The sequence below is a fragment of the Pithys albifrons genome, chromosome 16 (assembly GCF_047495875.1).
Source record: "Pithys albifrons albifrons isolate INPA30051 chromosome 16, PitAlb_v1, whole genome shotgun sequence".
NCBI classification, from domain to species: domain Eukaryota; kingdom Metazoa; phylum Chordata; class Aves; order Passeriformes; family Thamnophilidae; genus Pithys; species Pithys albifrons.
This window is the reverse complement of record NC_092473.1, coordinates 2,026,733-2,054,006: the sequence shown is the minus strand read 5'-3', so window position 1 is coordinate 2,054,006 and position 27,274 is coordinate 2,026,733. Positions and strand designations below refer to the sequence as shown.

General features: G+C 48.3%; 2 protein-coding genes across 3 annotated transcripts in view; one reads left to right on the top strand and one right to left on the bottom strand.

Annotated features, from left to right (window-relative positions):
• TMEM204 (transmembrane protein 204) overlaps positions 1-24,451 on the bottom strand; it is a 39,305-nt gene extending 14,854 nt beyond the window's left edge. The window contains exons 1-2 of the mRNA XM_071571525.1: positions 23,357-24,451; positions 8,978-9,133 (exon numbers count right to left, since the gene is read on the bottom strand). Of these exons, the coding sequence (XP_071427626.1) occupies positions 8,978-9,133; positions 23,357-23,636 (436 nt within the window). The 5' untranslated portion in view covers positions 23,637-24,451. The remainder of the gene's footprint in view (positions 1-8,977; positions 9,134-23,356) is intronic.
• Positions 1-27,274, top strand: part of IFT140 (intraflagellar transport 140) — a 98,712-nt gene that overhangs the window by 55,529 nt on the left and 15,909 nt on the right. The gene's annotated exons all lie outside the window — the stretch shown is intronic.

Here is a 27,274-nt window from a genome sequence, read left to right as displayed (position 1 = left end):
CCCATCCTGGAGCCTCTGGCAGAAAGTACCTGGGGAGACTCGAGGACGACCGCTGGGATTCTGGAGCCGGGGATACAAAGGATCTGAGGCCAGCTACACCCCAACTGAGAAAGAGATCCTGGCAGCTTATGAAGGAGTTCGAGCTGCCTCAGAAGTGATTGGCACTGAGGCACAGCTCATCCTGGCACCCCGACTACCAGTGCTGGGCTGGATGTTCAAAGGAAAAACTCCTTCTACCCATCACGCCACTGATGCCACATGGAGTAAGTGGATCGCTCTGATCACGCAGCGAACCCGGATAGGGAATCCTAATCGCCCTGGGATTTTGGAAATCATCACCAACTGGCCGGAAGGTGAGAGTTTCGGATTGTCCTCTGAAGAAGAAGAGGAGCAGGTGACACGAGCTGAGGAGGCCCCACCATATAACCAGCTACCAGAAGAGGAGAAGCGATATGCTCTCTTCACAGATGGCTCTTGCCGCATTGTAGGGACAAGCCGGAAATGGAAAGCAGCTGTATGGAGTCCTACGCGTCGAGTTGCAGAAGCGACTGAAGGACAAGGTGGATCAAGTCAGGTTGCAGAGCTGAAAGCTGTTCAGCTGGCTTTGGATATCGCGGAACGAGAGAAGTGGCCAAGACTCTACCTTTACACTGACTCGTGGATGGTGGCCAATGCTCTGTGGGGATGGCTGGAGCGCTGGAGAAAGGCCGGCTGGCAGCGCAAAGGGAAACCCATCTGGGCGGCTGAGATGTGGCAGGACATCGCTGCCCGGGTAGAGAAGCTGAGTGTGAAGGTCCGTCACGTAGATGCTCACGTACCCAAGAGCCGGGCTAATGAGGAGCATCGTAACAACGAGCAGGTGGATCGAGCTGCCAGGATTGAAGTCTCTCAGGTAGATCTGGATTGGCAGCATAAAGGTGAATTGTTTCTAGCCCGATGGGCCCATGATGCTTCTGGTCATCAAGGCAGAGATGCAACATACAGATGGGCTCGTGACCGAGGGGTGGATCTAACCATGGACAGTGTCTCACAGGTTATCCATGACTGTGACACATGTGCCGCCATCAAGCAGGCCAAGCGGGTGAAGCCTCTATGGTATGGTGGACGGTGGTCGAAATACAGGTATGGGGAAGCCTGGCAAGTGGACTACATCACACTTCCCCAAACACGCCAAGGCAAGCGCTACGTGCTGACCATGGTAGAGGCAACCACTGGATGGCTGGAGACATACCCCGTATCTCACGCCACTGCCCGGAATACCATCCTGGGCCTTGAGAAACAAGTCCTGTGGAGACACGGCACCCCAGAGAGAATAGAGTCTGACAACGGCACCCACTTCAAGAACAGCCTCATAGACACCTGGGCCAGAGAGCACGGCATTGAGTGGGTGTATCATATCCCCTACCATGCTCCAGCTGCCGGGAAAGTTGAGCGATGTAATGGACTGCTGAAAACAACCTTGAAGGCATTGGGTGGGGGAACTTTCAAACACTGGGAGATGCATTTGGCAAAGGCCACCTGGTTGGTCAACACCCGGGGCTCCATCAATCGAGCTGGCCCTGCCCAATCAGAACTCTTGAATACTGTAGATGGAGATAAAGTCCCTGTGGTCCATATGAGAGGTATGTTAGGAAAGACTGTTTGGGTTAGTCCCACCTCAAACAAAGGCAAACCCATCCGAGGGATTGTCTTTGCTCAAGGACCTGGCTGCACTTGGTGGGTAATGCAAAAAGATGGAGAAACACGTTGTGTACCACAAGGGGACCTAATTTTGAGCGAGAAGAGTTTGTAATGTTTCATTGTATATATGTGTATATATATATGTATAGGTAAAAAGGGGATTAATTTGGGAATGACTAGATGGAGTGGAATAAGGGGTGGATAATGTCCTAGTTCAGCTGGAGGGACCAGCTAACCCTGTGTGGTGGTGATCAAACCTGTGTATTCCACCCCCTCTATTCATTCCCCAAGGACAATGGGCCATTAGCAGCAGCTGCCCAGGGAGCCATTATCTCCTTCACACCCAGCCTGAGGGGGCAGAGCTGCTAATGGGCCATCAACAGCTCAACACCCCCTGGCTCCCAGAGTTATCACCCATTGTGTGAGTCCCCGCCCAGGGGGAGGGACCGAGTGCTCCCTGAGGGTACATAAGTGGTGGGTAAGAAGACCTCGGGAACCTTCTCGTCGGATCCAGAGCAGCAGCAGGACCTCGACAGCAGGAGATCACCGCTCTCGCCCAGACCACAGCCCTCGCCTGCACCAACAGGTTTTTCTTTTCCTTTTGCTCTGGACTTGAGGGAACCACAGGAGTCTCAGCACAAGGGCAAACAAACCCCCTTGGGTTTGTGCCCCAGGACACTGGGTTATACTGCTGGGGTATTGTGAGTTGAAAGCAATTTCCCTTGTGTGTCAGTGTTGTTATAATAATATTATTATTAAATTTTAGCTCTGACTTATAATCTCTCTCGTGGTGAGTTCATTTTCCCTTGCTGGTTCACCTTCAAACCAGCACAACCCTCTTGTCCTTCACTTTCCTGAATTACAAGGGCTTTACACTTGTTCTTTGTCAGTCTCTGTCTTAACCCTGATGGGAGCTGTAGTTGGTGTAAGGCTTTGAATGCTACTTTATGTCAGAAATCTTCAAAGGGAGGTGCAGAGGACTATTTGACCTGTCCAGGTCTGTTGACAGGAACTCCTTTTTCTGTGTTACACCTTTTGGAGGTTTCCTTAGAAATGATGCCAGTCTTTGAACAGAAGGTTGAAAAGCATTCCCAGTGCACTAGGCAGAATTCCTCTTGGGCAGCTGTTTAAATAAGGATAAATGTGCAGAATCCTATGCTGGAAAATGACTCCAGGCATTGCTTGACACCTCAGATTCAGAGGCAGCTGGAGCCAATTAAAGCTCTGCTTTCATAACTCTGCATCAGACACAGCTATGAGATCCTGGCATAGAATCAGAATCTCTGAATGGTTTGGGTTGGAAGGGACCTTAAAGCCCATCTCATTCCACTCCCTGCCATGGACAGGGACACCTCCCACCAGCCCAGGTTGCTCCAAGCCCAGTCCAACCTGGCCTTGGGCACTTCCAGGGATGGGGCAGCCACAGCTTCTCTGGGCACCTGTGCCAGGGCCTGCCCACCCTCACAACCAATAATTCTTTCCCAATATCCCATCTAATCCTGCTCTCTTTGGCCATTTCCTCTTGTCCTGGCACTCCATGCCTTGTCCCAAGTCCCTCTCCAGCTCTCCTGGAGCCCCTTTAGGCACAGAAATGGGCTCTCAGGTCTCCCTGGAGCCTTCTCTTCTCCAGGTGAGCCCCCCCCAACTCTCCCAGCCTGGCTCCAGAGCAGGGGGATCCGGGCCTTGGAGCATCTCCAGACCCTCCTCTGGACTCTCCAGCAGGTCCATGTGTGTCATGCTGAGGATCCCAGAGCTGGCTGCAGTTCTGCAGGGGGTCAGCCTGTGCAGAGAGCAGCAGTCATGGACAGATGATCCTCCTGGAGGTTGTTTAGCCTGGAGAAGAGGAGGCTCAGAGGTGACCTCAGCACTGTCTGGAACTGCCTGAAGGGAAGTTCTGGCCAGGTGGCGGTTGGTCTCTTCTCCCAGGCACTCAGCAATAGGACAAGGGGGCACGATGGGCTCAAGCTCTGCCAGGGGAAATTGAAGTTGGAGATCAGAAAGAAATTCTTTGCAGAGAGAGTGCTCAGGGATTGGAATGGGCTGCCCAGAGAGGGGGTGGATTCCCCATCCCTGGAGGTTTTTCAACTGAGCTTGGCCGTGGCACTGAGTGCCATGATCTGGTAAAGGGACTGGAGTTGGCCCAAGGGTTGGACTTGATGATCTCGGGGGTCTTTTCCAACCCAATCCATTCTATGATTCTGTGATTTCAGTGTCACCTTCTGCTTTCATTGTTCAAGTGCTCTGTTCATCTGCTGGTTCCTCAGAGGGTCAGAGCTGCATAACTGGACTGAGGCAACTCAGCTAGAAAGGCTAGAAAGAGACACCTCCATGGATATGAAATGGACATCTTCATAAGCATTAAAGAGAATGTTTGAGTTGAAGAACTTCCCATTTCACACACTTGTTACTGTGTTATTTCTAATGCTGTGTCTGTCATAAAACATTCCTTATCCTTGCATATCCAAATGATGATTTCTCTGGTAATAATTTGCTACCATATTTCTAATCAGAATACCTGCCCTTGATGTTGAGATGCTGCAACAACCTGCCTGCTGCTCTTAGCAGTGTTTAGCCATGAGGAATGTAGGCAGGTCTTCCCCCTGCTTCTTGTGAGCTCTGCCCTTCCCAGTCTGCTGGTTCAGCTGCTCCCAGGAGCTACTCCAGACAAAATAAGTGGGATGGGCTTCCAGATTTTAACATCTTGGCAAATGTAGTTCATTTTGCAAATGCATGAAATAAGATCACTTTACAGTGACATTTGCAGTCCACATAAAGGACAGGCAAGTTTGGCACTGAGGTGAAATAAAAATGAGAAATAATGAAAACATTTAGCACTAGTCAAGCTGTCAAGTTCTCTCTTTTTGTTATGATTTTTAGGTTATTTACAACATCTCATTTATTTGCTTCCTTTCCAGGAAGTAGTAGGTTTACAGCTCCACAGATTTCATCTTAGAACAGTCTGGCTTGAGGGTGTTGTGAAGGAAAAAGGTGGAAGGAAGTAATAGAGAACTTGGGATCACATTCTGTCAGGAATATCTTGGGCCTTGTTCTCTGGCAGCTGCTCTGCTGTTCTGCTCTGCATTGAGGTTTTCTGGGTATCAATCAGTCTAAGGGGTTTGGACCCAGAAACTAGAGAGAAGGTAAATCCAACAGTTGTTTGATTTAGGTTTAACAGCACAGAAATCAGACTATACTTGAGCTCAGCTTTCCTGTGATGCATTAGGGGTCTGGAGTGAAACTCTGTCAGCAGAAAAACAGTGGGCAAAGTTGAAATGCAGTGCTTGAAATTCGAGAGAGGGGAGATTGTCATTTATTTGGCTGTAAATGACAAGCTCAGAAGGAGCACAAAACTTTTTAATCTTCAGGATACTATATTTTAAAGTAATTTAAGCAGGCTGGAAATGTTATTAATCATTATGGTTCAGGTTTGTTGCAGTGTTAGACACTCAGAAACCAGGATGAGATCTAAGGTAAGGGACATTCTATCCCAGATTTTCCCTATTAGGTTTCTAATGTTTCACTCTAAAGTCTGTGATAATCATCATTGTACAAGATCAGGACTTGGCTGGAGCCTCTCAGGGCCTGATCCCACCTGGCACGTCGTGCTTGGAGTAGTTCAGTAGCGCTCTTTCTTCCCTGTGCTGTTAGTGTGGATTTCTCCTTCCAACAGCTCTTCTGTCAGCTGTTATTCACCCTATATTGGGCACATGGAGTTGTAACAGTTCCTTGGAAAAAAACAGAACCCCCCCAAACCCTCTGGAGGGGAATTTCTGAGCTTTGACACAAAATTCCATGTACAGTGCTGGTTCCATTTTCACCAGGAGCCTTTTCCAAAGCAAACAGCTCTCTTTCCTGTTCCCGGGGAGGTGTGAGGCTGTGGAGCTTTGGAGCTGTGTGAATCCCAGAAGCAATGCTATTTCCTCTCTTCTTTCCTTCCTCTTTGCTTCCTGGGGCTTTATTTTCTGTCAGAGCTCCATCCTTTTTGAATGGCTGTCAAAAGCTTGTGCAGGTGGCAGGAGTGAGGAAGTGGCCGAGCCTGGAGCCACCACAAGCTCCAGTAGATCAGAGATGGTTGATCTAAGTTGTGATAGACTTTGTAGGTAACACTTTGCACTCAGTTTGCTGAGCCAACAAGGACTTTTGGTCAGACCATGGGAAACTGTAACACACAGAGTTTCAGCTGACTGAAAATAAGGAAATTGTAGGTTGAGCCTTCCCCCATAATATGAGATTTCATCCACCAGTGACCACTGTGGTTCTCTTCAGCATTTGTTGCCTCATTCCAGGGTGAAAGGCAGAGATCAAACAGAAGTTGGAATTAGGGGGAACATGATTCAAGATAATTTCTGAAATTACTGACAGGATGAGGAATTGCAGAACAATTCTCCAGATCATTTGGATTTTGAAAAGGAAGAAACAGTAGGTTGGTGCTGGTGTTTTTTCACTTGAAAGTGTAATAAACAGAAATTACCCAGCAGTACTTCAGAAATATTTAATTAGATCTAATTATGTTCATTCTTAATTGTTACCTGCTCTTCTCACACAAATGGTCTGTGTGACCTAAAGTTCCTTGGCTCTAACCCTTCACATGAAGCAGGGGAGAGCCTTGCAGAGGTTTCTCTTGCATTGTTTGCATGGACCAAATGCTTTTAAATACAAGCATCGTATTCATTGTTCTGATGGTTTTGCCCAATATTGCTGTTTTTCTTTGAGAATGGCTGAGAGGTTACTGTGTCTGAGGGGAGGCTCAGAGGCTGAGTGGCACCTGTGGCTCAGAGGTTTGGGGTGGCCACTGCCTTCCTCTTGACCCTGAGGTCAGCACAGTTGGTTCAGACTTGGCTGTAATAATGCCAAGGTCATGGGTTCAATCCCCTCTGTGGGGCATTGACTTAAGAGTTGGACTTGATGATCCTTGTGGGTCCTTCCAACTCAGAGTAGTCTGGGATTCAGTATAAAACTCTTGGTCTCCTGATGGAGCACCAATCCTTCCTGGGAGCAGAGGAAATGCTGTGCTTGCTCACTCCTTGCAGGTGTCTGTTCTCTGACAGCATCTTCACCATAATGTCTAAAATGCTGTGCCTGGGCCCAGTGCAGGGAATCTGCTGAGTGCAGCCCTCTGGTTTCCCAGGGAGTCAGCAGTTGATACACCACTGTCCTGGGAAACTGGGGAGGTTTCCAAGAAGTCTGTTTTATATTGGGATAATGGCAGATGTGATGATTTCCTCACAGTTTTTTTCAATAGTATGCATTCCAGAAGGCTTTAGCTGATTGTTCTGGATATCAGGAAGGAATTCACTTAAACATAAAACATATATTAAGATAATGAGATGTACAATGAATGTAAAAATGAATGTAAAATGAGATGTAAAATGAACATCATGTTCCTGACTGCAGGGCAGAAAACCATGTGATGAGGGCAGAGGAGAGTGTGGTGTGACTGCCCAGGGCTGGGGAATGGGGCAGTGACAGTCCCTGTGATGTCTCTGCAGACTCACACACACAGTGTCTGTCTCTGCAGCTGTCACAGCCTGCCACAGCCATCCCTTCACACCTTTGAACACAGGCAGGCAGATGAATTCCTTGATCCAGCAGCCTCTTCAGCCATTCTCATCAGTGTTTTGTTAATCATTGTGCCTCTGGCTTTGCTCCCTCTCCCCTCCCAGCACTGGGGATTTCAAGGTTCAGCTTGCATAACAGGTAATAGCAGGCATTTCCTCCTCCTGTGGCGGGATATCCTGGCGCCCTCCAGTCTCTCTCTGACTGTGTTTAAAACAGACTCCAGCACAGGAAAAAAAAAAAAAAAGAAAAAGGCCCAGTCTAAAATTAGCAGCTGTGGTAGAAGAAAGGCCCATGGCTGTCCCCTGTGCTGTTTGTCAATGAACAACACATCCAGACAGGGCCAGAGAGCCTTTCTGCCCTGGGAAAACCAGCCAGGCTGTTTGGGGAGGGTGGGAGGAGGGAAAGCACATCAGGCACTGCTCTGAGGGCAGGGGGACTGTCCTGAAGGTCCCCAGAGTGATACATCAGTGATGGGACTGCAGGGGCAGCTTCTGTGGCAGGGCTGTGTGTCTGTCCTGCTGCTTGAGGCTCTGCCTGCACCTGCATCAGCTGCTCTAAGAGTTACAGAACCTCTGCAGTCTCCTCCTCTGCTCTGGATTTCAGGTTCCCCATCCTTAATGGACTTAAATAAACCTGAATATTTTATTGCTGGGAGACCTAGGCCAGACTCTGACCTTGCAGAGGTGTAAACCTGAGGTCTAAGCAGTTTTATGCCATTCTTAATATTCTGAGTTGTTAAAGTTGAAATTAAAGTTTAAAATAAAATGGTGTTGCTCTATTAACCCTGAGATTAGCTCAGTTGGTTAAAACTTGGCTGTAATAATGCCAAGGTCATGGGTTCAATCCCCTGTGTGGGCCATTGATTTAAGAGTTGGACTCGATGATCCTTGTGGGTCCCTTCCAACTCAGAATAGTCTGTCTGTGATTATAACCTGTTCTTTACATTAACCATATATATATATGTATAAATGTTTTATTTTTAATCTGATCTCGTAAGCAGCTTGAATGTTTCTCCATTAATGACAGTTTCCTGCATGGATATTTTATAAGATTGGACTCTTAGTGTAATGAATACTGAGAGACTTATTTTATGTAGTAAAGAAAGGTATTATTGCAGAATGTTTATACTTTGTTGCCACTGTTGTCAAAATGGAATTGTGATAAACTCATTTCCTCCTTTCCTCATGCATTTCTGTACACAGTCCGTGAGAATTGCTGGGGGAATTTTATTTATAGCAGTCAGTGGTATGAATTGACTTCAGCTTTCTGTGCTGGTTGCAGAGGTGTCTGTCAAAATCCAGCTGGTGGTCGTGGAGTAAAATTCAGTTAGCTAAAAGCAAATAATCACATTTCAACCAGACTTCAAAACTTTGCTCAGCCCTTCTGCTCTGCTTTCTCACAGTTCCTTTGGTGTATTTTGCCCTGCTTAAATTGTGGGATTGCTGTGCATCCAGTTTATTTCTTTCATGTTTGCCTTCCTGGTTTCGTAGGAAATAATAAAGGCTTGTTTTTCTTGGTTGGCAGAAGCCTCATTCTGATATCTCCCAGATAAAAGCTTCTATTCATGTGCTGCAGAATCTCATGGGGAGAGCTTGTCAGAGACAATGAACTTGCCTTTAGATTTAGGTCTTTTTGCTATTCTTTGTCACTTGAAAGATTTATGAAGTAAGAAACTCTTTTCCACCTGCATTCAATAGAGCCTGAGTACTTTTCCATCAGTAAAAAGAAAGGCACTTACTGGCAAGCTGGAACACGGCGGCGATGGCCTCCTCCCACCACTGCGTGTCCTGGGAGAGGATGGGCAGGTCCAGCAGCCCCAGCACGAAGAGGAGCTGCCCCGCGCCCAGCGCCACCGTGGCGATCAGGTTACAGGCGCGCATCATGTCCAGCTGCACTGCGGAGACACAGGGGGCGTGAGGTTAAACTGGTGTAACGCTGGGGAAGGGAAAATCCTCCCTAAGGCTTGGAACTGCGCTGGGGAGACACAGGGGGCGTGAGGTTAAACTGGGGTAACACTGGGAAAGGGAAAATCCTGCCTGAGGCTTGGAACTGCACTGCGGAGACACAGGGGGCGTGAGGTTAAACTGGTGTAACGCTGGGGAAGGGAAAATCCTGCCTGAGGCTTGGAACTGCACTGCGGAGACAACAGGGGGCGTGAGGTTAAACTGGTGTAACGCTGGGGAAGGGAAAATCCTCCCTAAGGCTTGGAACTGCACTGGGGAGACACAGGGGGCGTGAGGTTAAACTGGGGTAAAGCTGGGGAAGGGAAAATCCTGCCTGAGGCTTGGAACTGCACTGGGGAGACACAGGGGGCGTGAGGTTAAACTGGTGTAACGCTGGGGAAGGGAAAATCTGGTGTAACACTGGGAAAGAGAAAATCCTGCCTGAGGCTGCATCATGTCCAGCTGCACTGGGGACACACAGGGAGCGTAGGATTAAACTGGTGTGACACTGGGAAAGAGAAAATCCTGCCTTGAGGCTGCATCATGTCTGACTGCACTGGGGACACACAGGGAGTGTCAGGTTAAACAGGTGTGACACTGAGAAAGGGAAAATCCTGCCTGAGGCTCGGAACTGCACTGGTGAGACACAGGGGACGTGAGGTTAAACCGGTGTAACACTGGGGAAGGGAAAATCCTGCCTGAGGCTGCATCATGTCCAGCTGCACTGGGGACACACAGCGAGCATAGGATTAAACTGGTGTGACACTGGGAAAGAGAAAATCCTGCCTGAGACTCAGAACTGCACTGGGGAGACACAGGGGGTGTGAGGTTAAACCGGTGTAACGCCGGGGAAGGGAAAATCCTGCCTGAGGCTGCATCATGTCCAGCTGCACTGGGGACACACAGGGAGTGTCAGGTTAAACAGGTGTGACACTGAGAAAGGGAAAATCCTGCCTGAGGCTCGGAACTGCACTGGGGAGACACAGACAGCATAAAGTTAAACTGGTGTTGTATTGTATGGCCAGACTTTGTGGACAAAGATTTGGGCTCTCCCCACGTGCCCTTCCAGCCTGTACAGTGGATTGTTCAGGTGAGGCTCAGCGTGCACAGAACTGGCCCCACCGTTTCAGTCCCAAGGTCCATCTGCCACGGCCGAGCGAGCTTGGACAGTGACAGGGAAGTCCTCGGGACTGTCACAGCCCCCGGTACTGACCGGGGCTGACCCTGCTGAGCATCCGAGATCTGATGGGATGGGACGGCAGGGAGGGATTGAACTGCCAGGGGACGGTCCCACTGAGACTCGAACTCAGGACTTTGGGATTTGGAGTCCAGAGTGCTCTCGATTACACCACGGGACTGCCCTGGTTAAACTGGTATAACACTGGGAAAGAGAAAATCCTTCCCGAGTCTCGGAACTGCACTGGGGAAGCACAGGGAGCATAATGTTAAACGAGTGTAACACTGGGAAAGAGAAAATCCTGCCTGAGGCTGCATCATGTCCAACTGCATTGGGAAAACACAGGGAGCATAATGTTAAACTCCGGACTCCAAATCCCAAGGTCCTGAGTTCGAGTCTCAGTGGGGACCGTCCCCTTGCAGTTCAATCCCTCCCTGCTATCCCATCCTGTCAGATCTCGGATGCTCAGCAGGGTCAGCCCCGTCAGTACCGGGGGCTGTGACAGTCCCGAGGACTTCCCTGTCACTGTCCAAGCTCGCTCGGCCGTGGCAGATGGACCTTGGGACTGAAATGGTGGGGCCAGTTCTGTGCACGCTGAGCCTGACCTGAACAATCCACTGTACAGTCTGGAAGGGCATGTGGAGGGGAGAGCCCTGCCCAAATCTGTGTTCATGAAGCCTGGGCATGCATACATATACAACTGGGGAAGAGAAAATCCTGCCTGAACAGGAATGTAACATTTGTCAGTCCATAGGGAATGATTCTCAAACTATTCCTTCTCCCAGCAGTCCCTGGCTCTGACTGCATTCCCCAGGGTGTGATTAAGAAAAGATTTTCTTTATCATAGAATCATAGAATCATTGAATTGAGATTAGCTCAGTTGGTTCAAACTTGGCTGTAATAATGCCAAGGTCATGGGTTCAATCCCCTGTGTGGACCACTGACTTAAGAGTTGGACTCGATGATCCTTGTGAGTCCCTTCCAACTCAGAATAGTCTGGGATTCTGTGATAGAATCAGCTGGTTTGGAAGAGACCTCTGAGATCATCAAGTCTCAGCCTTTGATCCAACCCCACTTTGATTTCATGGCTATAATGTTTTTATAAGTTATCTGGGTGTAGGAATCAAAGATACATTAAGTTTGCTGATGATGCTAAACTAGCAGGAACTGTGGACTCCCTCGAGGGTAGAGGGGCCTTGCAGAGGGATCTGGGCAGAGCAGAGGGCTGGGCAGTCACCAACTGTGTGAAGTTTAACTAGAACAAATGCCAGATTCTGCACATGGGATCGGGTAATCCTGGTCATATGTACAAACTGGGGGACAAGAGGCTGGAGAGCAGCCCCTGGAAAGGGACCTGGGGGTCCTGGTGGAGGGCAAGTTCAGGAGGAGTCAGCAGTGCCCTGACAGCCCAAAGAGCCAACTGTGCCCTGGGGAACATCAGGCAAAGTATCACCTTGTGGTGGGAGGGGATGATGGTCCTGCTCTGCTCTGCACTGGGGCAGCCCCACCTCGAGTCCTGGGGCAGTTTGGGGCACCTAAATATACAAAGCACATGAAACGATGGGAGTGTGCCCAGGAGAGGGTGAGCAGGATGGTGAAAGGCCTTCAGGGTGAGATGTGCAAAGAGTGGCTGGGGTGAACTGGCCAGTTCAGCGTGGAGAAGAGCAGGCTGAGGGGTGACCCCATCACATTCTGCACCTTCCTCATGGTGGGAGGAGCTGAGCTCTGCTCTCTGGTGACCAGTGACAGGACACAAGGGCTGGAATGAAGCTGTGTCATGGGAAAGGCAGGTTGGACATCAGGAAAAGGTCCTTTCCCCAGAGGGTGGTTGGGCACTGGGACAGGCTCCTCAGGGAGGGGGGCACAGCCCCAGGCCTGCCAGAGTTCTGGTGTGTAAAGGATGCTCTTATTGATGGGGTTTAGTTTTAGGTAGTCCTGAGGGGAGCAAGGAGCAGGATACAATGACCTGGTAGGTCCCTTCCAACCTGAGACAGTCTAAGATTCTATATTAAATGTAAAGAACAAATGCAGCAATGATTACAGACATGGATATCTGAGGTGTTGACTAAAGACCTGATTAAAATGTGTCTCCCTGCTGAGTGTATTAATTGCAAAGTTGGGTACTTTTAGTCAGGCTTTTTTTCTTGCTTTTCCTGTCAACCTGATGGATGTCCTGATTTTATCCTTTTCCTTCCTCTCTAGTAAAAGGTGGGATTTGCAAATATTGTGCCAGTTCAACATCTCTTGCTAATGTGTCATTGCTGTTTTGAAACAGAAGGAATGCCTTGTTTAAGTTGGTATAAGTGAAAGAAAGTCCTGGACGTGGATATTCAGCAGATTTTCAGAAGTGTCTTAACTGTTTGTAAGTTTGGTGGTTGCCCTGACCTCCAGAATTCAGTTCCTGATCTTCCCAGGAGACTGCCAAGAAGTGCAGAAATCAAAACTTGATATAAACGAGAATAAACTTAATTGTGGAGTCTGATCTACTTTTGTGAGTCATAAAAATATTTACCCTTTATTTTTCCCTCATAGGTCATATTTAGTTTCCAGTGTTCTAAGTAGCAACTCATGATTAAATTACAATTTAGTAACATGTAGTATTGTATCTGAAGTGTTACTTAAGAACCATAATTCATTTAACTCTCTCACATTGAATAAGACATTGAGAAGGCAACATGCTAAGTATTTTTGGCTTTTTCTACTGAGCTCATCTCTGACTAGAGAGGAAAATTATTTCACTGAAAAAAATAATTTGTTCAGAGATTTTGTGTTTAACTTTGAAAGTTGTCCTTTCAGCATTGGCAGCATCTCAGTCTCTTGCCTTGTTGAGTGCTCCAGGTTGGCTGGTGATGGAATCAGAGCCAGATGTCTGAGCTTTGTAAACATCAGCAACACTTGGGACATCTGGACTGTTCTGGTTTTCCACTCAGATGCACTTGTGTAACACTTTGAGGACCAACTGCTGAAGAGATGGGAATGCTTTTCAAAGAAGTGTCCAAAGTGAGGGCAGGTTTGCAGCCCCTGGTGACAGAACTAGCTGCAGTGGCACCACAATTGCTGCCATGAGGGATCCTGTGCACTGCCTGTGTGTAGTACATGAGAGCTCTAAAAGAAAAGCCTCTGTTGTTGTATAACCTTTGAAAGTCTGAAGTTTATGCCAGAAATACATGCCACCCCCTGGCACAGAAAGTAACACCCAATTTTCACTTTCTCTGCTGCTCATGACTTTTTAACACTTAACTGCATTACAAACTCCTTTAGCTTTGCCACAGATGATGTTACATCATGCATACTAAAACCAGTAAGCTTCTGACTGTGACTCAGTTGAAATTCAAGCAAATTTTAATAATTTAATCTTTACATAATGGTTCTTTGAGAGCTGTCCTCTCCTGCAGCTGGAAGGGCAGTAGCACTGGATGGGTAACACTCCTGATCTTTGCTGCTCTTTGTAAGAACTGCACACTCAGTGGCCCAACACACTGCCCTGCTCAGGGACATGTGGAAATGCAATGGATATTTTGCCCAGCTGCTGCTTTTCACCAAAAAGAAGGTTGCACATGGTCCATGGAGCCACATCAGGCTGGGGACTGGGAGAATAAGAAGGAAGCAGCTGGAATTATTTCATTAAATGTGAAGACAGTTGTTTTTATGGAATAAGGTCCTACAAGAACTGAGTGCCCTTTCATCTCTCATATAAGAGATGTAGTTTTATTCTAACAGGTGTAATGTATGATCTGTGAACTTTTGGGTTTGTTCCAGACTTGTAATTATTCCTCTTGGGGAAAAAAGCACACTTACAATCCTGGAATCACAGCATTGTTTAGGTTGGACAGGAGCCCTAAGATCATCCAATCCAGCTGTTCCCTCAGCACTGCCCAGGCCACCACTGACCCTGTCCCCAGGTGCCACATCCACAGTCTGTTAAGTCCCTCCAGGGGTTATGACTCCACTCCTGTCCTGGGCAGCCTGTTCATCATAGGATGATAGAATGGGTTGGGTTGGAAAAGACCTCCGAGATCACCAAGTCCAACCCTTGGTCCAACTCCAGGCCCTTTACCAGATCATGGCACTCAGTGCCACGGCCAAGCTCAGTTGAAAAACCTCCAGGGATGGGGAATCCACCCCCTCTCTGGGCAGCCCATTCCAATGCCTGAGCACTCTCTCTGCAAAGAAGTTTTTTCTGCTCTCCAACTTCAATTTCCCCTGGCAGAGCTTGAGCCCATCGTGCCCCCTTGTCCTATTGCTGAGTGCCTGGGAGAAGAGACCAACCCCCACCTGGTCAGAACTTCCCTTCAGGCAGTTCCAGACAGTGCTGAGGTCACCTCTGAGCCTCCTCTTCTTCAGGCTAAACACCCCCAGCTCCCTCAGCCTCTCCCCAGAGCACTTGTGCTCCAGTCCCTTCTCCAGCCTCGTTGCTCTTCTCAGTTGAGTTGGAAGAGACCTCTGAGATCATCAACCCTTGATCCAACCCTACTGTGATCACCAGCCCAGGGCACTCTGTGCCCTGGGCTGGTGATCACAGTAGGGTTGGATCAAGACATGATCGATTCTCTGTCCCTGGAGGTGTTTAAGAGGACACTCAGTGCCACATCCAGTCCCTTCTCCAGCCTCGTTGCTCTTCTCTGGCCCTGCTCCAGCCCCTCAATGTCCCTCCTGAACTGAGGGGCCCAGAACTGTATAACTCCTCTAATAATGCATGAAGCCCATTCTTCTTGCAGTGCTGCTTGTTGGTTGTGTTCAGCCTGGGGTGCCAGGTGGCTGTGCTTCCCCTCTCACAGCCACGGTCACACTGCCAGCTCAGCACGTGGAACTGCTTTGTGCACACCCAAAGGATGAGCTGAGCTGAGCTGCTGCCTGAGGACACCTCCTACCCCCACCCCACTGCTGGGGAAGCACCTCTGCTCTCCTTTCATTAAGGACAACCAATGGACAGAATGGATCAAGAAAGAGAATTGGATGTGCAGTGTCAAAGCATTTCCTCAGAGCTGTATCCAAACCTCCTGAAGATGGAAATCTTGTTGTTGAGGAAATCCAGGCCACAAGGCTCTTCTCCTGCCTGAATGACTAATCCATCCAGGAATAAATGTTTCTCAGCTCATAAAATTGTCTGCAATACAGTTTTTATAAGAGCTGTGAAATTTAGTCTTTACCTTTGTGCTCTTTTACTCTGCCTATTTTAAATTATCTGTGGGCAGAAATGCCTCAGTAGCCAGGTTTAGTCTATTCTGATGAGTTTTCTACAGACTTGGTAATCATTGTGAATTAAGGATCATCTGTTTAACCATCTCAGCTCCCTTCATAGTAGCCAGTGCCACTTTTTGTGGTCACTGCAGACTTAATGAGCTTTTGCCTAATGGTTTGTTAATGACAATTTGTAAAACAAGATGTTCATGATGGTTATAATGTTTGCACAGTTACCAGGGGCATTTGTGTTAACCCCTTTCTTCTAGAACCTGTTGCCTAAGACTGCCATGATATATGTGTTTTGTGTTTTGGATGTCCCACTTTTTTTGTTTTGAACTCCCTGAAGGGAAGTTGTGGCCAGGTGAGGGTTGGTCTCTTCTCCCAGGCACTCAGCAATAGGACAAGGGGGCACGATGGCCTCAAGCTCTGCCAGGGGAAATTGAAGTTGGAGATCAGAAAGAAATTCTTTGCAGTGAGAGTGCTCAGGCATTGGAATGGGCTGCCCAGAGAGGGGGTGGATTCCCCATCCCTGGAGGTTTTTCAGCTGAGCTTGGCCGTGGCACTGAGTGCCATGATCTGGTAAAGGGACTGGAGTTGGACCCAGGGTTGGACTGGATGACCTCGGAGTTCTTTTCCAACCCAATCCATTCTATGATTCTGTGATTCTATGATTCATTACTGTTGATGCCACTCATCTCCTAAAGTTTAGCTGGGATGGAGTTCCCTATAGCCAGAGCAGGATGATCCCTGTGGCCAGAGACTGATGTTCCTGTAGCTGGAGGTGGTTGCTTCCAGCAGAACAAGCCTGGACACTGCCAAAGGTGCTTGTTCTTTGGGTGTGTCTGACAGGTGAAGGAGGGAGGGAAATCCCTCTCTTATCAGGAGCTTTGTTCACCTTCCTTAACATGCAGCTTGGCTGTTGAGAGCTGGAAAGAGTTGGTCAGTGAATGGCTCCAAAGCTCTGCCCCAAATTTCTGCTGTCCATCAACATACCCTGCTGGGCTCTGCCTTTTGCCTTCTGGCAGCTTGTCCTGGTTTTCTGCCCATGTTCTCTGAGCAGCAGTAAATTCCTGGACAGGACATCCAGCTGGGACTCTTACTCAGCTCAGGGTACTGACTTAATTAATTCTGCTTTGTTTGAAACAATCAGGAGTCAGGCCCCAAGCTCCAGGGATGAGACCAATTCAGATTCCTGGTTGTTTTGCTCACTTCCTAAACCAGCCGTATCCATCTGGATTAGAGACATTGATTTGATTTTCTTATTTACAAGCAGCAATTTTGTTTTGTTCTGAGCCATGATAGCCCCAGGCCTGTTGGTGTGATGTTCCAGGATAGCCCCAAGACTATTTGCAGAAGTTGGTTAGTCATACTGGAGAGTAATTTACAGTGTTTTGGGATGATGAGGAAGGATGATCTCACTGGAAAATCACATTACATTAATTGCTTAAAATGTGAGAATGTCTTCCCCCTTTCTCTCTGCAGAGAGGGCAGAAACAGTTAAGTGAGTCAATTCAAGCTTTGTAATGATTAAATGAAACAGCTCAAAATATTTTCACAGTTGCCTAAAACCCCCCCTGAGAAAGACCACTTTTGGTGAACAGAAATTTTCGTGCAAACTGAAGTCCACGTGCTGTGAGTTACGAAGTTTCCAGCCCTGGGAAGAGTCCAGTGAGCACACATTGACTCAGTGCAGGAGACAGTGCTGAGGCCCAACAGCTCTGGGTGCCCTCACAGTGGGAGGATGCTGAGCACTGGCCATCCTGGGACACCCCAAAAATGGTACCCAAACTCTTAATTAGCCCTTAAACTCAGGCTGGGTTATGCTCAGCTGAAGGATGTGCCACCTCAGGCTGCTCAGGAGCTGATCACATCCATCAGTTCAGCCACATTTCAAATCTCCTGAGGGATTTTTGCTTCCTTGTTTTTGTAATGAAAGAAATTAAAAAAAAAGTTCTGTGGAAGCTGTTTATTTTTTATGGTTCTTGGGTTTGTTTATTGATTACTTATTTGGTGAATTATTGAGGACACATTCTGATTGTCCTCATAATGCCTGATGTTCATATGTGACTTTCTTCCAGAAAAGAGGAGAAGTGGTTGTGTTCGGGAAACAGAGATTTCTAAGTGATTATGGATGAAACTGGTAATGATCCTTACACTGCAGTTGCTTCACTTATTTTTGTTAGAACCCATTTTCAGTGTAACTGTGCTAGACTTCATCCTCTTGGGCTGAGTGTCTGCAGGCTGAGATCATATTCTGCTGATAAAGTTTAATCTAACTAGATAAGTAATTAGATTTTCTCTAATATGATCAAGAGATTCTAACTGAGCACACTGTTTTGCTCTGGAACTTGACATTGTGTGGAGTGTTATCCTGAGATAAGGAATACATCCTATTTTTCAGCCTTTTGGAGTAATTTTTTAAATCCATGTTATAGAGACTTCAGAAGGGCAAAGCCAAATATCCAAACATTGGGAAAAGCCAGAATGGGCAAAAGGGAAGAGTCAACAAGAGCAGTGCTTGCTGTTCACAAAGCTGATTTCCAACCTGGAATAAATAATTTTAGAATAAACCCTTCCTTAGAATAAAAAAAAAATCACCTTGGTCAAACTTTTGGCAACAAATAGTGTGTTTGTTTTGTTTTGGATGTCAGCATTGTTGGGAAGATCAGGTGTGCTGAGCAGTGCCACAGCTGCCATGGGCATCATTTCACAGCACAGGCACAGGGCTCAGACTTACTGGGAAAACAATTAAGAGATGATAAGGACAATAAATAGAACCACTGTAATTATTTATTGATGGTCAGCATCGTGCTGAGCCTCCCAAAGCTGTGCTCTATTTAAGGAGTCTGACATTTAATTTCTTCTATCAGTTTAAACTTGTGGTATTTATGTTGTTAACCTCTGAGAGTAGAAATTAGGAAATATCATCCCTTCAAAAGTGCTTGTGGAGCAAACTAAGCCAGGTGGGGGTTGGTCTCTTCTCCCAGGCACTCAGCAATAGGACAAGGGGGCACGATGGGCTCAAGCTCTGCCAGGGGAAATTGAAGTTGGAGAGCAGGAAAAAATTCTTTGCAGAGAGAGTGCTCAGGCATTGGAATGGGCTGCCCAGAGAGGGGGTGGATTCCCCATCCCTGGAGGTTTTTCAGCTGAGCTTGGCCGTGGCACTGAGTGCCATGATCTGGTAAAGGGACTGGAGTTGGACCCAGGGTTGGACTTGATGATCTTGGAGGTCTTTTCCAACCCAATCCATTCTATAATTCTATGATTCTTATTTTCTTAAATTAATTTATTAGGGGATGAGCATGAGGAGATGTTTAGACTAAGACAGCTAACAATGATTTCAGGGTTAGCCCACGAACCTCCTGGGGACCAGGAACACCCTACAGATCATGACCTGGTGTCAGCAGAGAAAAGAGACTGCCCTTATGGAGCTGAGGACTGACTGCTCATGACATGCTGTTCTACCCAAGCTCTTACTAAGGTTGGGCTTCTGCTACCAGTGGACTGTTTTGAAGCATTAGGAGCTGCAGACAAGAGCATAATCTTCCAAAATTTTGCAACAGCTCTGAAACGACATCTCCATAACCTTTGGCAAATGTTTTTGCCCACACTTAGGTGATGGGAGAGTTAGGCCACCTGGCCAAGTTTCCTTAAAGTGTTTTCAAGAGGGGGCTGTACAATTTGAGTTTTCAGCAAAGCCTTTAAGTTTCTATTGTCCAGTGGCTTGTCTATGCTAGAAAAACTTGGATTGATGTCCTCATAGCCAGACTGATTCTGAGAGTTTATTTCCACTAAAAAGGAGCCATCTCACCCCTCCATACCTCTGCATCACTCAGCCCATGCCAGCAGCAGCACTTGTTAGGCTCTGGCACCACTGCTTAATCCAATGAAAAAATATCCACCAAAAATCCCATCCCCATGTCCAAAACTTTCACCCCAACCCGTGTACTCTCCCTGTTAGTCATTTGAACTGTCCCAGAAGCTTCTCAGCATCACAGATGGTTGGAAGAGAAGTGCAGGGTTGCACAGAGAGAGGAAGAGAAATGGAGAAGTGGATAAAGACAATTGGAAGGGCCTGGGGTCTCCCTTCCAGGAGCAGGGAGGTTTGAGGGACAGAGTGGAAGTGTCTTCCCTGTGAATCAGTCATCCCACCTTTCCTATAGAATCATGGAATCATAGAATGGATTGGGTTGGAAAAGACCTCCGAGATCATCAAGTCCAACCCTTGGTCCAACTCCAGTCCCTTTACCAGATCATGGCACTCAGTGCCACGGCCAAGCTCAGCTGAAAAACCTCCAGGGATGGGGAATCCACCCCCTCTCTGGGCAGCCCATTCCAATGCCTGAGCACTCTCTCTGCAAAGAATTTCTTTCTGCTCTCCAACTTCAATTTCCCCTGGCAGAGCTTGAGCCCATCGTGCCCCCTTGTCCTATTGATGAGGGCCTATGTTGTGCCTTGCAGAAATAGTTCACATTGCAATGCTTTGTTTCCTTATATTTTTAATGTAATTTACTCCTGTCCCTGGATTTCTTCTTGTTTTGCTATTTCTTGGAAGGAATCTTTCCCTGTGAGGGTGGGCAGGCCCTGGCACAGGTGCCCAGAGAAGCTGTGGCTGCCCCAGCCCTGGGAGTGTCCAAGGCCAGATTGGACAGGGCTTGGAGCACCCTGGGCTGGTGGGAGGTGTCCCTGCCCATGGCAGAATGAGATGAGCTTTAAGGTCCCTTCCCACCCAAACCATTCTGTGCTTCTGTCATTTCAAAGGGATGAAGAGCAGGCAGTGAAAACGAGTGGAACACAAGTTGTAAGGATGTGCCTTGCCAGGGAGCAAACCTGCTGTGGCAGTGCTGTTGTCAGGCTGGCAGTGCAGGAGCACAAGCATGTGGACAAGCAAATTCCCCAAGAGTTTGCAGTTTTTCTCTTGAACTGTGAGATAAATAACTTTCCCCTCAAATATGTATGTCTCTGTAAGAACAATTTTTTTCTCTGAGCCAGATTATGGCCTTTTTTGCATTGCTATTGGCAGAAGAGATTTTCTGTGTATTGTTCTAGAAATGGCATCCAAAATACTGTGTGGTAACATTGTATTTCTTCCTTCATAAAGTTATTTTTATACATACACACACCTGCACATCTGTGACTTATCTGCAACTGACAGATGAGGATTGCCACAGATATTACTAAAATAATGTGATTTCTTATTAGAGAAATTCTTTAAAATGACAGTGGATCAAAGAATCAGGCTCAGACTGACCATGTGTACACCCATGGAAATGTGGCTGTTTTGAAAATAAATGCCACAGATGTCTTTCCTGCTGAGGTTGTCATGGCACAGCTGCAGAGGGGAGACTTTCCTTTAAGTGCTTTAACAAGATTCAGAATTGGCCTTTTGTTTACTATTTGCTTCCAGATTAAATAGGGAATGGATGCTTTGCTCCTGTACAAGTCGAGCTGCTGGGCCTGAAGGTTTCCTTTAAATCAGAATTTTTAAGTGGTTTTCAGAGGATTCCTCTGGGCACTTGATTGTGCTATAATTATAATTATTCCTTTGAAATTTTAAGATTCTCTATCACATTATCCTATTTATATGAGAAACTGCTGCCCAGACAGTTCTGCCATGAAACTGATACCTCTGATCTTTAGGCACCACTCACCTCCTGACCCCCACACAGCAAGAAATACAAGTTTGTGTATTAAAAATGCTGCAGGAGCCAAATTCACTGAGCAAAACTCCAGTGTTGATTACAGAGTGTGTGCTTTAACCAGTCCTGAATGGTACACATATTGTTCAAGTTAGAACATGGCTTATCAACATTAATTGGGGCAGTGATTCCAGAGATGAAGCTGCAGAAAAACACCAAGGAACTTTTTCTACAGTCTAATCCTTTTTAAAACCTTTCAGTTAGCAAAGTATTGAAAGGGTCAGTTTGAGAAATTTTCTGTTTGTGATTTATGCAAACTCAGTATTAGCAAAAAATGTTACTGCATAATATTGCTGGGAAATATGATCTGGAATGGACCCACATTAAAGCAATTTTAAAAGAAATTCCTCCAATATTTCTGTGCTGTCTCCCCAGAGGGATCTGGGAAACTCCAGGGAGCAGCAGAGCCATTGCTCTTTCTCTGTGTTTCAGACCATGAGAAACATCTGCTTTGAAATCATGTTTGTTACTGGCACTGCTGCCTGTCCCTCAGAGATGTCAGGGTTGTTTCTGAGCATCCTGGAAATCCTGGGAAAACCCTGGGGGGTGTTGAGGTGTGGACTTTGGAGCCATTTGTGGAGTTAAACTCCGTGCCCGGACAGGCACAGCTGGCGCAGCGACTGCCCTGGCACGGCTCTCCCAGCCTGGCTGATGGCATGGGGGGCTTTGGGGCAGCAAACCTCTTGGCAACAGGGCAGGTGTGGTCCCAGCCATGGGGTCTGCAGGCATTTTGGGTGGTGTTTAAGGGCCCTACCAACCCAAGCCTTTCTATCCTCCTATTCCAGCACAGTTCTGCTCTGGGTTCTTACTGAGCAGGGTTAACAGCAGCACTGTTAGCACTGTGGATGTGGGATGTAAAGTTCATTAATCAGTTCTTTAATTCTCATGCTCTCCAATGATTTTCCCTAGCTCTGGGTAAGCTGGATGCCTTCTTCAGATCCCACAAGTCTGTGAAAGTGCAGAGTGAAAAACACACCATGGTTAAGGATTTTTGTGGTCCCCAAGTTGTGTGTTAATGGTGTTTTTTCACCAAGAAGGACAGTTGCACATGTCAAGGCCTATCTCAATTTTACATGTTTTTACCAAAACTGTTTCTGTCTTTTCTGCTCCTGGCATTTCCAACAAAAGCAAAGAGAAGGGAGAGATAGCTCAGCATACCATTGGAACACCTTCTTTGGGTTTTTTTTGTTTGTTTTATGGTATTCAGAGCAACTGTGGTTGGTATTGTGCTGAGCAGGAAGGGATATCGTATGGCAGGAGCCCAGGGGGGAGAAGGGAGCCCGAGATGTCTCAGACTTTGGGATGTCTCAGACTTTGGGATGTCTCAGACTTTGGGATGTCTCAGACTTTGGACTCACACTTCACAGGTGACTTTTTCAAAGCAGGTCAGTCTCCAGGCTGTATAAACCAGAGAGCACCATGCAGATTGCTGGCTTTGAGGGGAGAGAAGGAGGAGTTCAGTTCATCACTGGTGGACATAATGATTCTTATTTTCTCAAATTAGAATCATAGAATGATAGAATGGATTGGGTTGGATCATCTGAGATCATCAAGTCCAACCCTTGGGCCAACTCCAGTCCCTTTACCAGATCATGGCACTCAGTGCCATGGCCAAGCTCAGTTGAAAAACCTCCAGGGATGGGGAATCCACCCCCTCTCTGAGCAGCCCATTCCAATGCCTGAGCACTCTCTCTGCAAAGAATTTTTTCCTGATCTCCAACTTCAATTTGCCCTGGCAGAGCCTGAGCCCATCGTGCCCCCTTGTCCTATTGCTGAGTGCCTGGGAGAAGAGACCAACCCCCACCTGGCCAGAACTTCCCTTCAGGCAGTTCCAGACAGTGCTGAGGTCACCTCTGAGCCTCCTCTTCTCCAGGCTAAACACCCCCAGCTCCCTCAGCCTCTCCCCACAGCACTTGTGCTCCAGTCCCTTCTCCAGCCTCGTTGCTCTTCTCTGGACCCAGAGATGAATGTGGGGAATTTGGGGATGAATGTGAGGAGATGTTTAGACCAAGACAGCTAACACCGATTTCAGGGTTAGCCCAGAGCCTCCTGGGGACCAGGAGCACCCAGCACATCCTGACCTGGTGTCAGCAGAGAAAAGAGACTGCACTTACGTTTGACAGTGCTGCGTGACTCCTGGAACCCGGCCGCCTCCGAGCCCCAGCCCAGGGCCTCGCAGTCCTGCTCCTGCCCCTGCCCGTGCCTGGCGCTGGTGCCCGGCCCGGCTCTGCCCCGCTCTGCCACCCAGCACATCCTCCAGAGCCCCACGCTGCGCTTGCGCCCGTCCTCCAGCGCCTGGTACACCCAGTTCGGGGTGAAGGCGGCCGCGTTGTTCAGGATGAGCGAGACCAGGGCGACCAACACGGCTGTGGCTACCAGTTTGTGGACAGTCATATCTGAGTGTCGCTCGCTGCCAGGCGCTGCTTGCGACGACGCGAGGTCCCGGTCAGCGGCAGCGCAGGGACAGGGACAGGGACAGGGACAGGGACAGGGACAGGGACAGGGCTGCGCTGGCTCTCACGGCGGGCTAGAGCACATCACCGCTCATTCTTGAAGGCAACTCCAGAGGGGCTTCTGAGCGAGGAAACGAGAATTGTGTGAGGTAGGTAGGAGAATTCCATAAAACACGAACACAAAGAAGCTTCTTTAGGTCCTTCCTAGCGTTGGCTTATCCACCTTCTTGCACTTTGATAAGTAGTGCCAGTGCCGTGGTGAACTGGGTGACAGGGAGGTCCATTCCGCGTCGGACGGGGTGAATGGAGGCAGAATCCAGGCTCGGGCAGGAGAGCCTGGGCTGAGGTGGGCACGGACGGGTGGGATGCTCTCCGGAGCCTGCGGGTCCTGCGGGAAAGCAGCGCCGCTCTAACAGCCTGGCATTGGGCGCAAAGCTCAGAATATCCCGCCGACGGTGACCGATGGCATCCTCTCAAAGCCAAGCCGACCAGAGGGCAGTGTGGGCATCCCAAAGGAGCTCTGCAAGCCTGAAGTGTCTGGAGGGGGCTGCTGTGCCCAGTCCTGCTCCCAGTATCCGAGCCGTGAGTGCCGGGACGAACCAGCCACTGCAGCGAGGAAAGGGCCCCCCCTCCCCAGCGAGAGGAAATGGCTGTTTTTGTGGCTGGTTTTGGTGAGCCTCAGGGCGTAGTCGACTGCAACAAACAGAGCCACTGCCACGGCAGTCAAACATTAACAGGATGTGTTTCCTGAAAGGAAAAGACTATGGAGACTTCTGAAGTTTTCCCTCCTCCCCTCGGAGCGCCCCCTCCCCGCCTCCTCCTCCCGCTGCCCTGCAGGGCTGGCCGGGCCCGCAGCGCTGGGGGAGCCCCGAGAGAAGGAAACCCCAGCTCCGACCCCCGGAGCATCAGCTCTGTGCGAGCAGGCTGGGGAGAGAGGGATTTTCAAATGCTGGAAGCATAACAGTGTTGGGGTTCGCACCTGGGCTGTGGGGCTGCAGCGATGTCCCCGTCCCCTCTGCACCGTCAGGAGGGACCGGGCCAGATAAATAGGAAATATAAAATCCCGAGACTCAACCCGGTAAACAGACCTATTTGGGGGTGTCTGCAAAGGCAGGGGCAAGTGCTCGGAGGTGAGCGAGGCTGAGAGTCCTTGCCCACCCGCTCAGTGCCAGGGCACGGGAGCGCCGCTCCGAGATGCTCCAAGGGATGTCCCTTCGACAGCGATCACAGAGCTGGGCAGGGGCTGCTCTGATAAAACGGGTTAAAGGGAATCGCGAAGGGGATTCCAAAGTGTCCTTGAACGTCGATGTTTCCAGAGCAGTCCAGAGGGCTCTGTGCTGTTCCCTGGGATGCCGCGGCAGGACCGGGACGGGGACGGGGATGGGGACAGGGACAGGGACGGGGACAGGGACTGCGGCGGGCACTGCCCTGCGGCGGCGGCCGGGCGGTACTGCCGGGGCTGTGCCCTTGGCCAGCTGAGCCTGGCACAGCCCTTCAGGTGCCAGAACACCCCTCGAGGTGCAGCATTAACTGGGACGTGGTGCCAAGGGGGGCACTGCGGTGGGCAGCCTGGAGAGGGGGAGTCCGGGCACAGACCTGGCACAGCACTGCACAGCACTGGCATCAGTCAAAGGAGACTGAAAAACCTGATCTGCTTTTACAGCAGGTCTGTCTTACCAGGTTAGAGAATTTGCCCCCAGCTGTTGGATCTGCAGCGACCCAATTCATGGAGACAAACTGGTCAGGAATGTTTTGCAAGGCTCTGTTGTGTTTTGTGACTTGTTGCTGAGAGGAGAGGGGGAAGTTCTGCTGAAGCTCAGATGGCCCTTCAATTAGTTTTCAGGTACTGGAGTTGAATGTACTGACCTGACTGTGAACTCACCCCTCCTCTGTCAGCTTGGATCACTTTTAATATTTAAAGGAATTAAGCTTTAGGTACTTTGAACATCTGCATCCCTTGGGAGCACTTTGGTTTCTCTTTTCCCCTGTGGTTGGTCATGTTTCTGTACATCTTATGTTTTAGAACTTGTGATATAAACACACCTGTATCTGCCATTCTTCAAGGAAATTTCCTACAAGCAGTGACCATATTTTCATATTTTATAATCCTTGGATTATTTGTTATTCTATGTTTATTTTAAGCCAGGAATTCAACAGCAAAGCAGGTGATGTTTATATACAGATAATGCCAGGAGAGATTTACCTCTAGGGAAGAACCACACACCTACTTCTGCCCTCTCCTCCTATATTTGATTTCTGTGATTTGCTGAAGGCTGAGTGTGTTTTTTCAGCAGGGCACAAACTTCCTTCACACGTTACATGTTAAAAAATAATAACAACTATATTTTACAAAGGCTGAACAATTCAGTCTAATCATAGAATCATAAAGTTGCAAAAGATCAAGTCCAACCATTCCCCCAGCACTGCCAAGGCCACCACTGCCCCATGTCCCAGGTGCCACCACTGCCCTGGGCAGCCTGACCACCCTTTCTGTGAGGACATTTTCCCTGATGTCCAGTCTAAACAGCCTGGGAATCCTTCTGATCCTTAATTAAAAATAAAAAATGGCCTTACTGAATGCTGACAGACTGGCAGCAGGATGTGCAGAGTGGTTGGTGAGGCACAAGAGATTTGCGTGGTACAACCCACATGGAGCAACCTCGTGGTGCTGGTTTTATCAGGGACAAAGCTGTGTATTCCATGGGATGTTATAGACACATTCTGTAAAGCTGTTGGTGCTGTATCAAATGCTCTCTTTCTGCCAGGAAAGAGTTTTTTGGTCAGCTTTCAGTGTTGAGATCATATATGAAAAATGCCTGTCGTGTTTCTCAGAGCAGCTCATATCATCAACACCACCAAGAGTTTCATTGAGTCATTACAACTTTCCATCTGTTCCTTAGGTCCTTGTTGTCTTGTAGTCCCACTGAAAGGCACAACCAGAATCCCATAAATGCATTTTAATAGCATCAAAGCTAATTTAGCTACATCAGAAAAAACTCCTTTTCTCAAGTTCTGAGAATTTTCCACTCTGCTGAAGGGGGTTTGAATCACAGAATCATAGAATGATAGAATGGATTGGGTTGGAAAAGACCTCCAAGATCATCAAGTCCAACCCTTGGTCCAACTCCAGTCCCTTTACCAGATCATGGCACTCAGTGCCACGGCCAAGCTCAGCTGAAAAACCTCCAGGGATGGGGAATCCACCCCCTCTCTGGGCAGCCCATTCCAATCCCTGAGCACTCTCTCTGCAAAGAATTTCTTTCTGCTCTCCAACTTCAATTTCCCCTGGCAGAGCTTGAGCCCATCGTGCCCCCTTGTCCTATTGCTGAGTGCCTGGGAGAAGAGACCAACCCCCACCTGGCCAGAACTTCCCTTCAGGCAGTTCCAGACAGTGCTGAGGTCACCTCTGAGCCTCCTCTTCTCCAGGCTGTGCTGGTTTAAAGGTGAACCAGCAGGGGAAATGAACTCACCATGAGAGAGATTATAAGTCAGACCTAAAATTTAATAATAATATTACAATAACAACACTGACACACAAGGGAAATTGCTTTCAACTCACAAAACCCCAGCAGTATAACC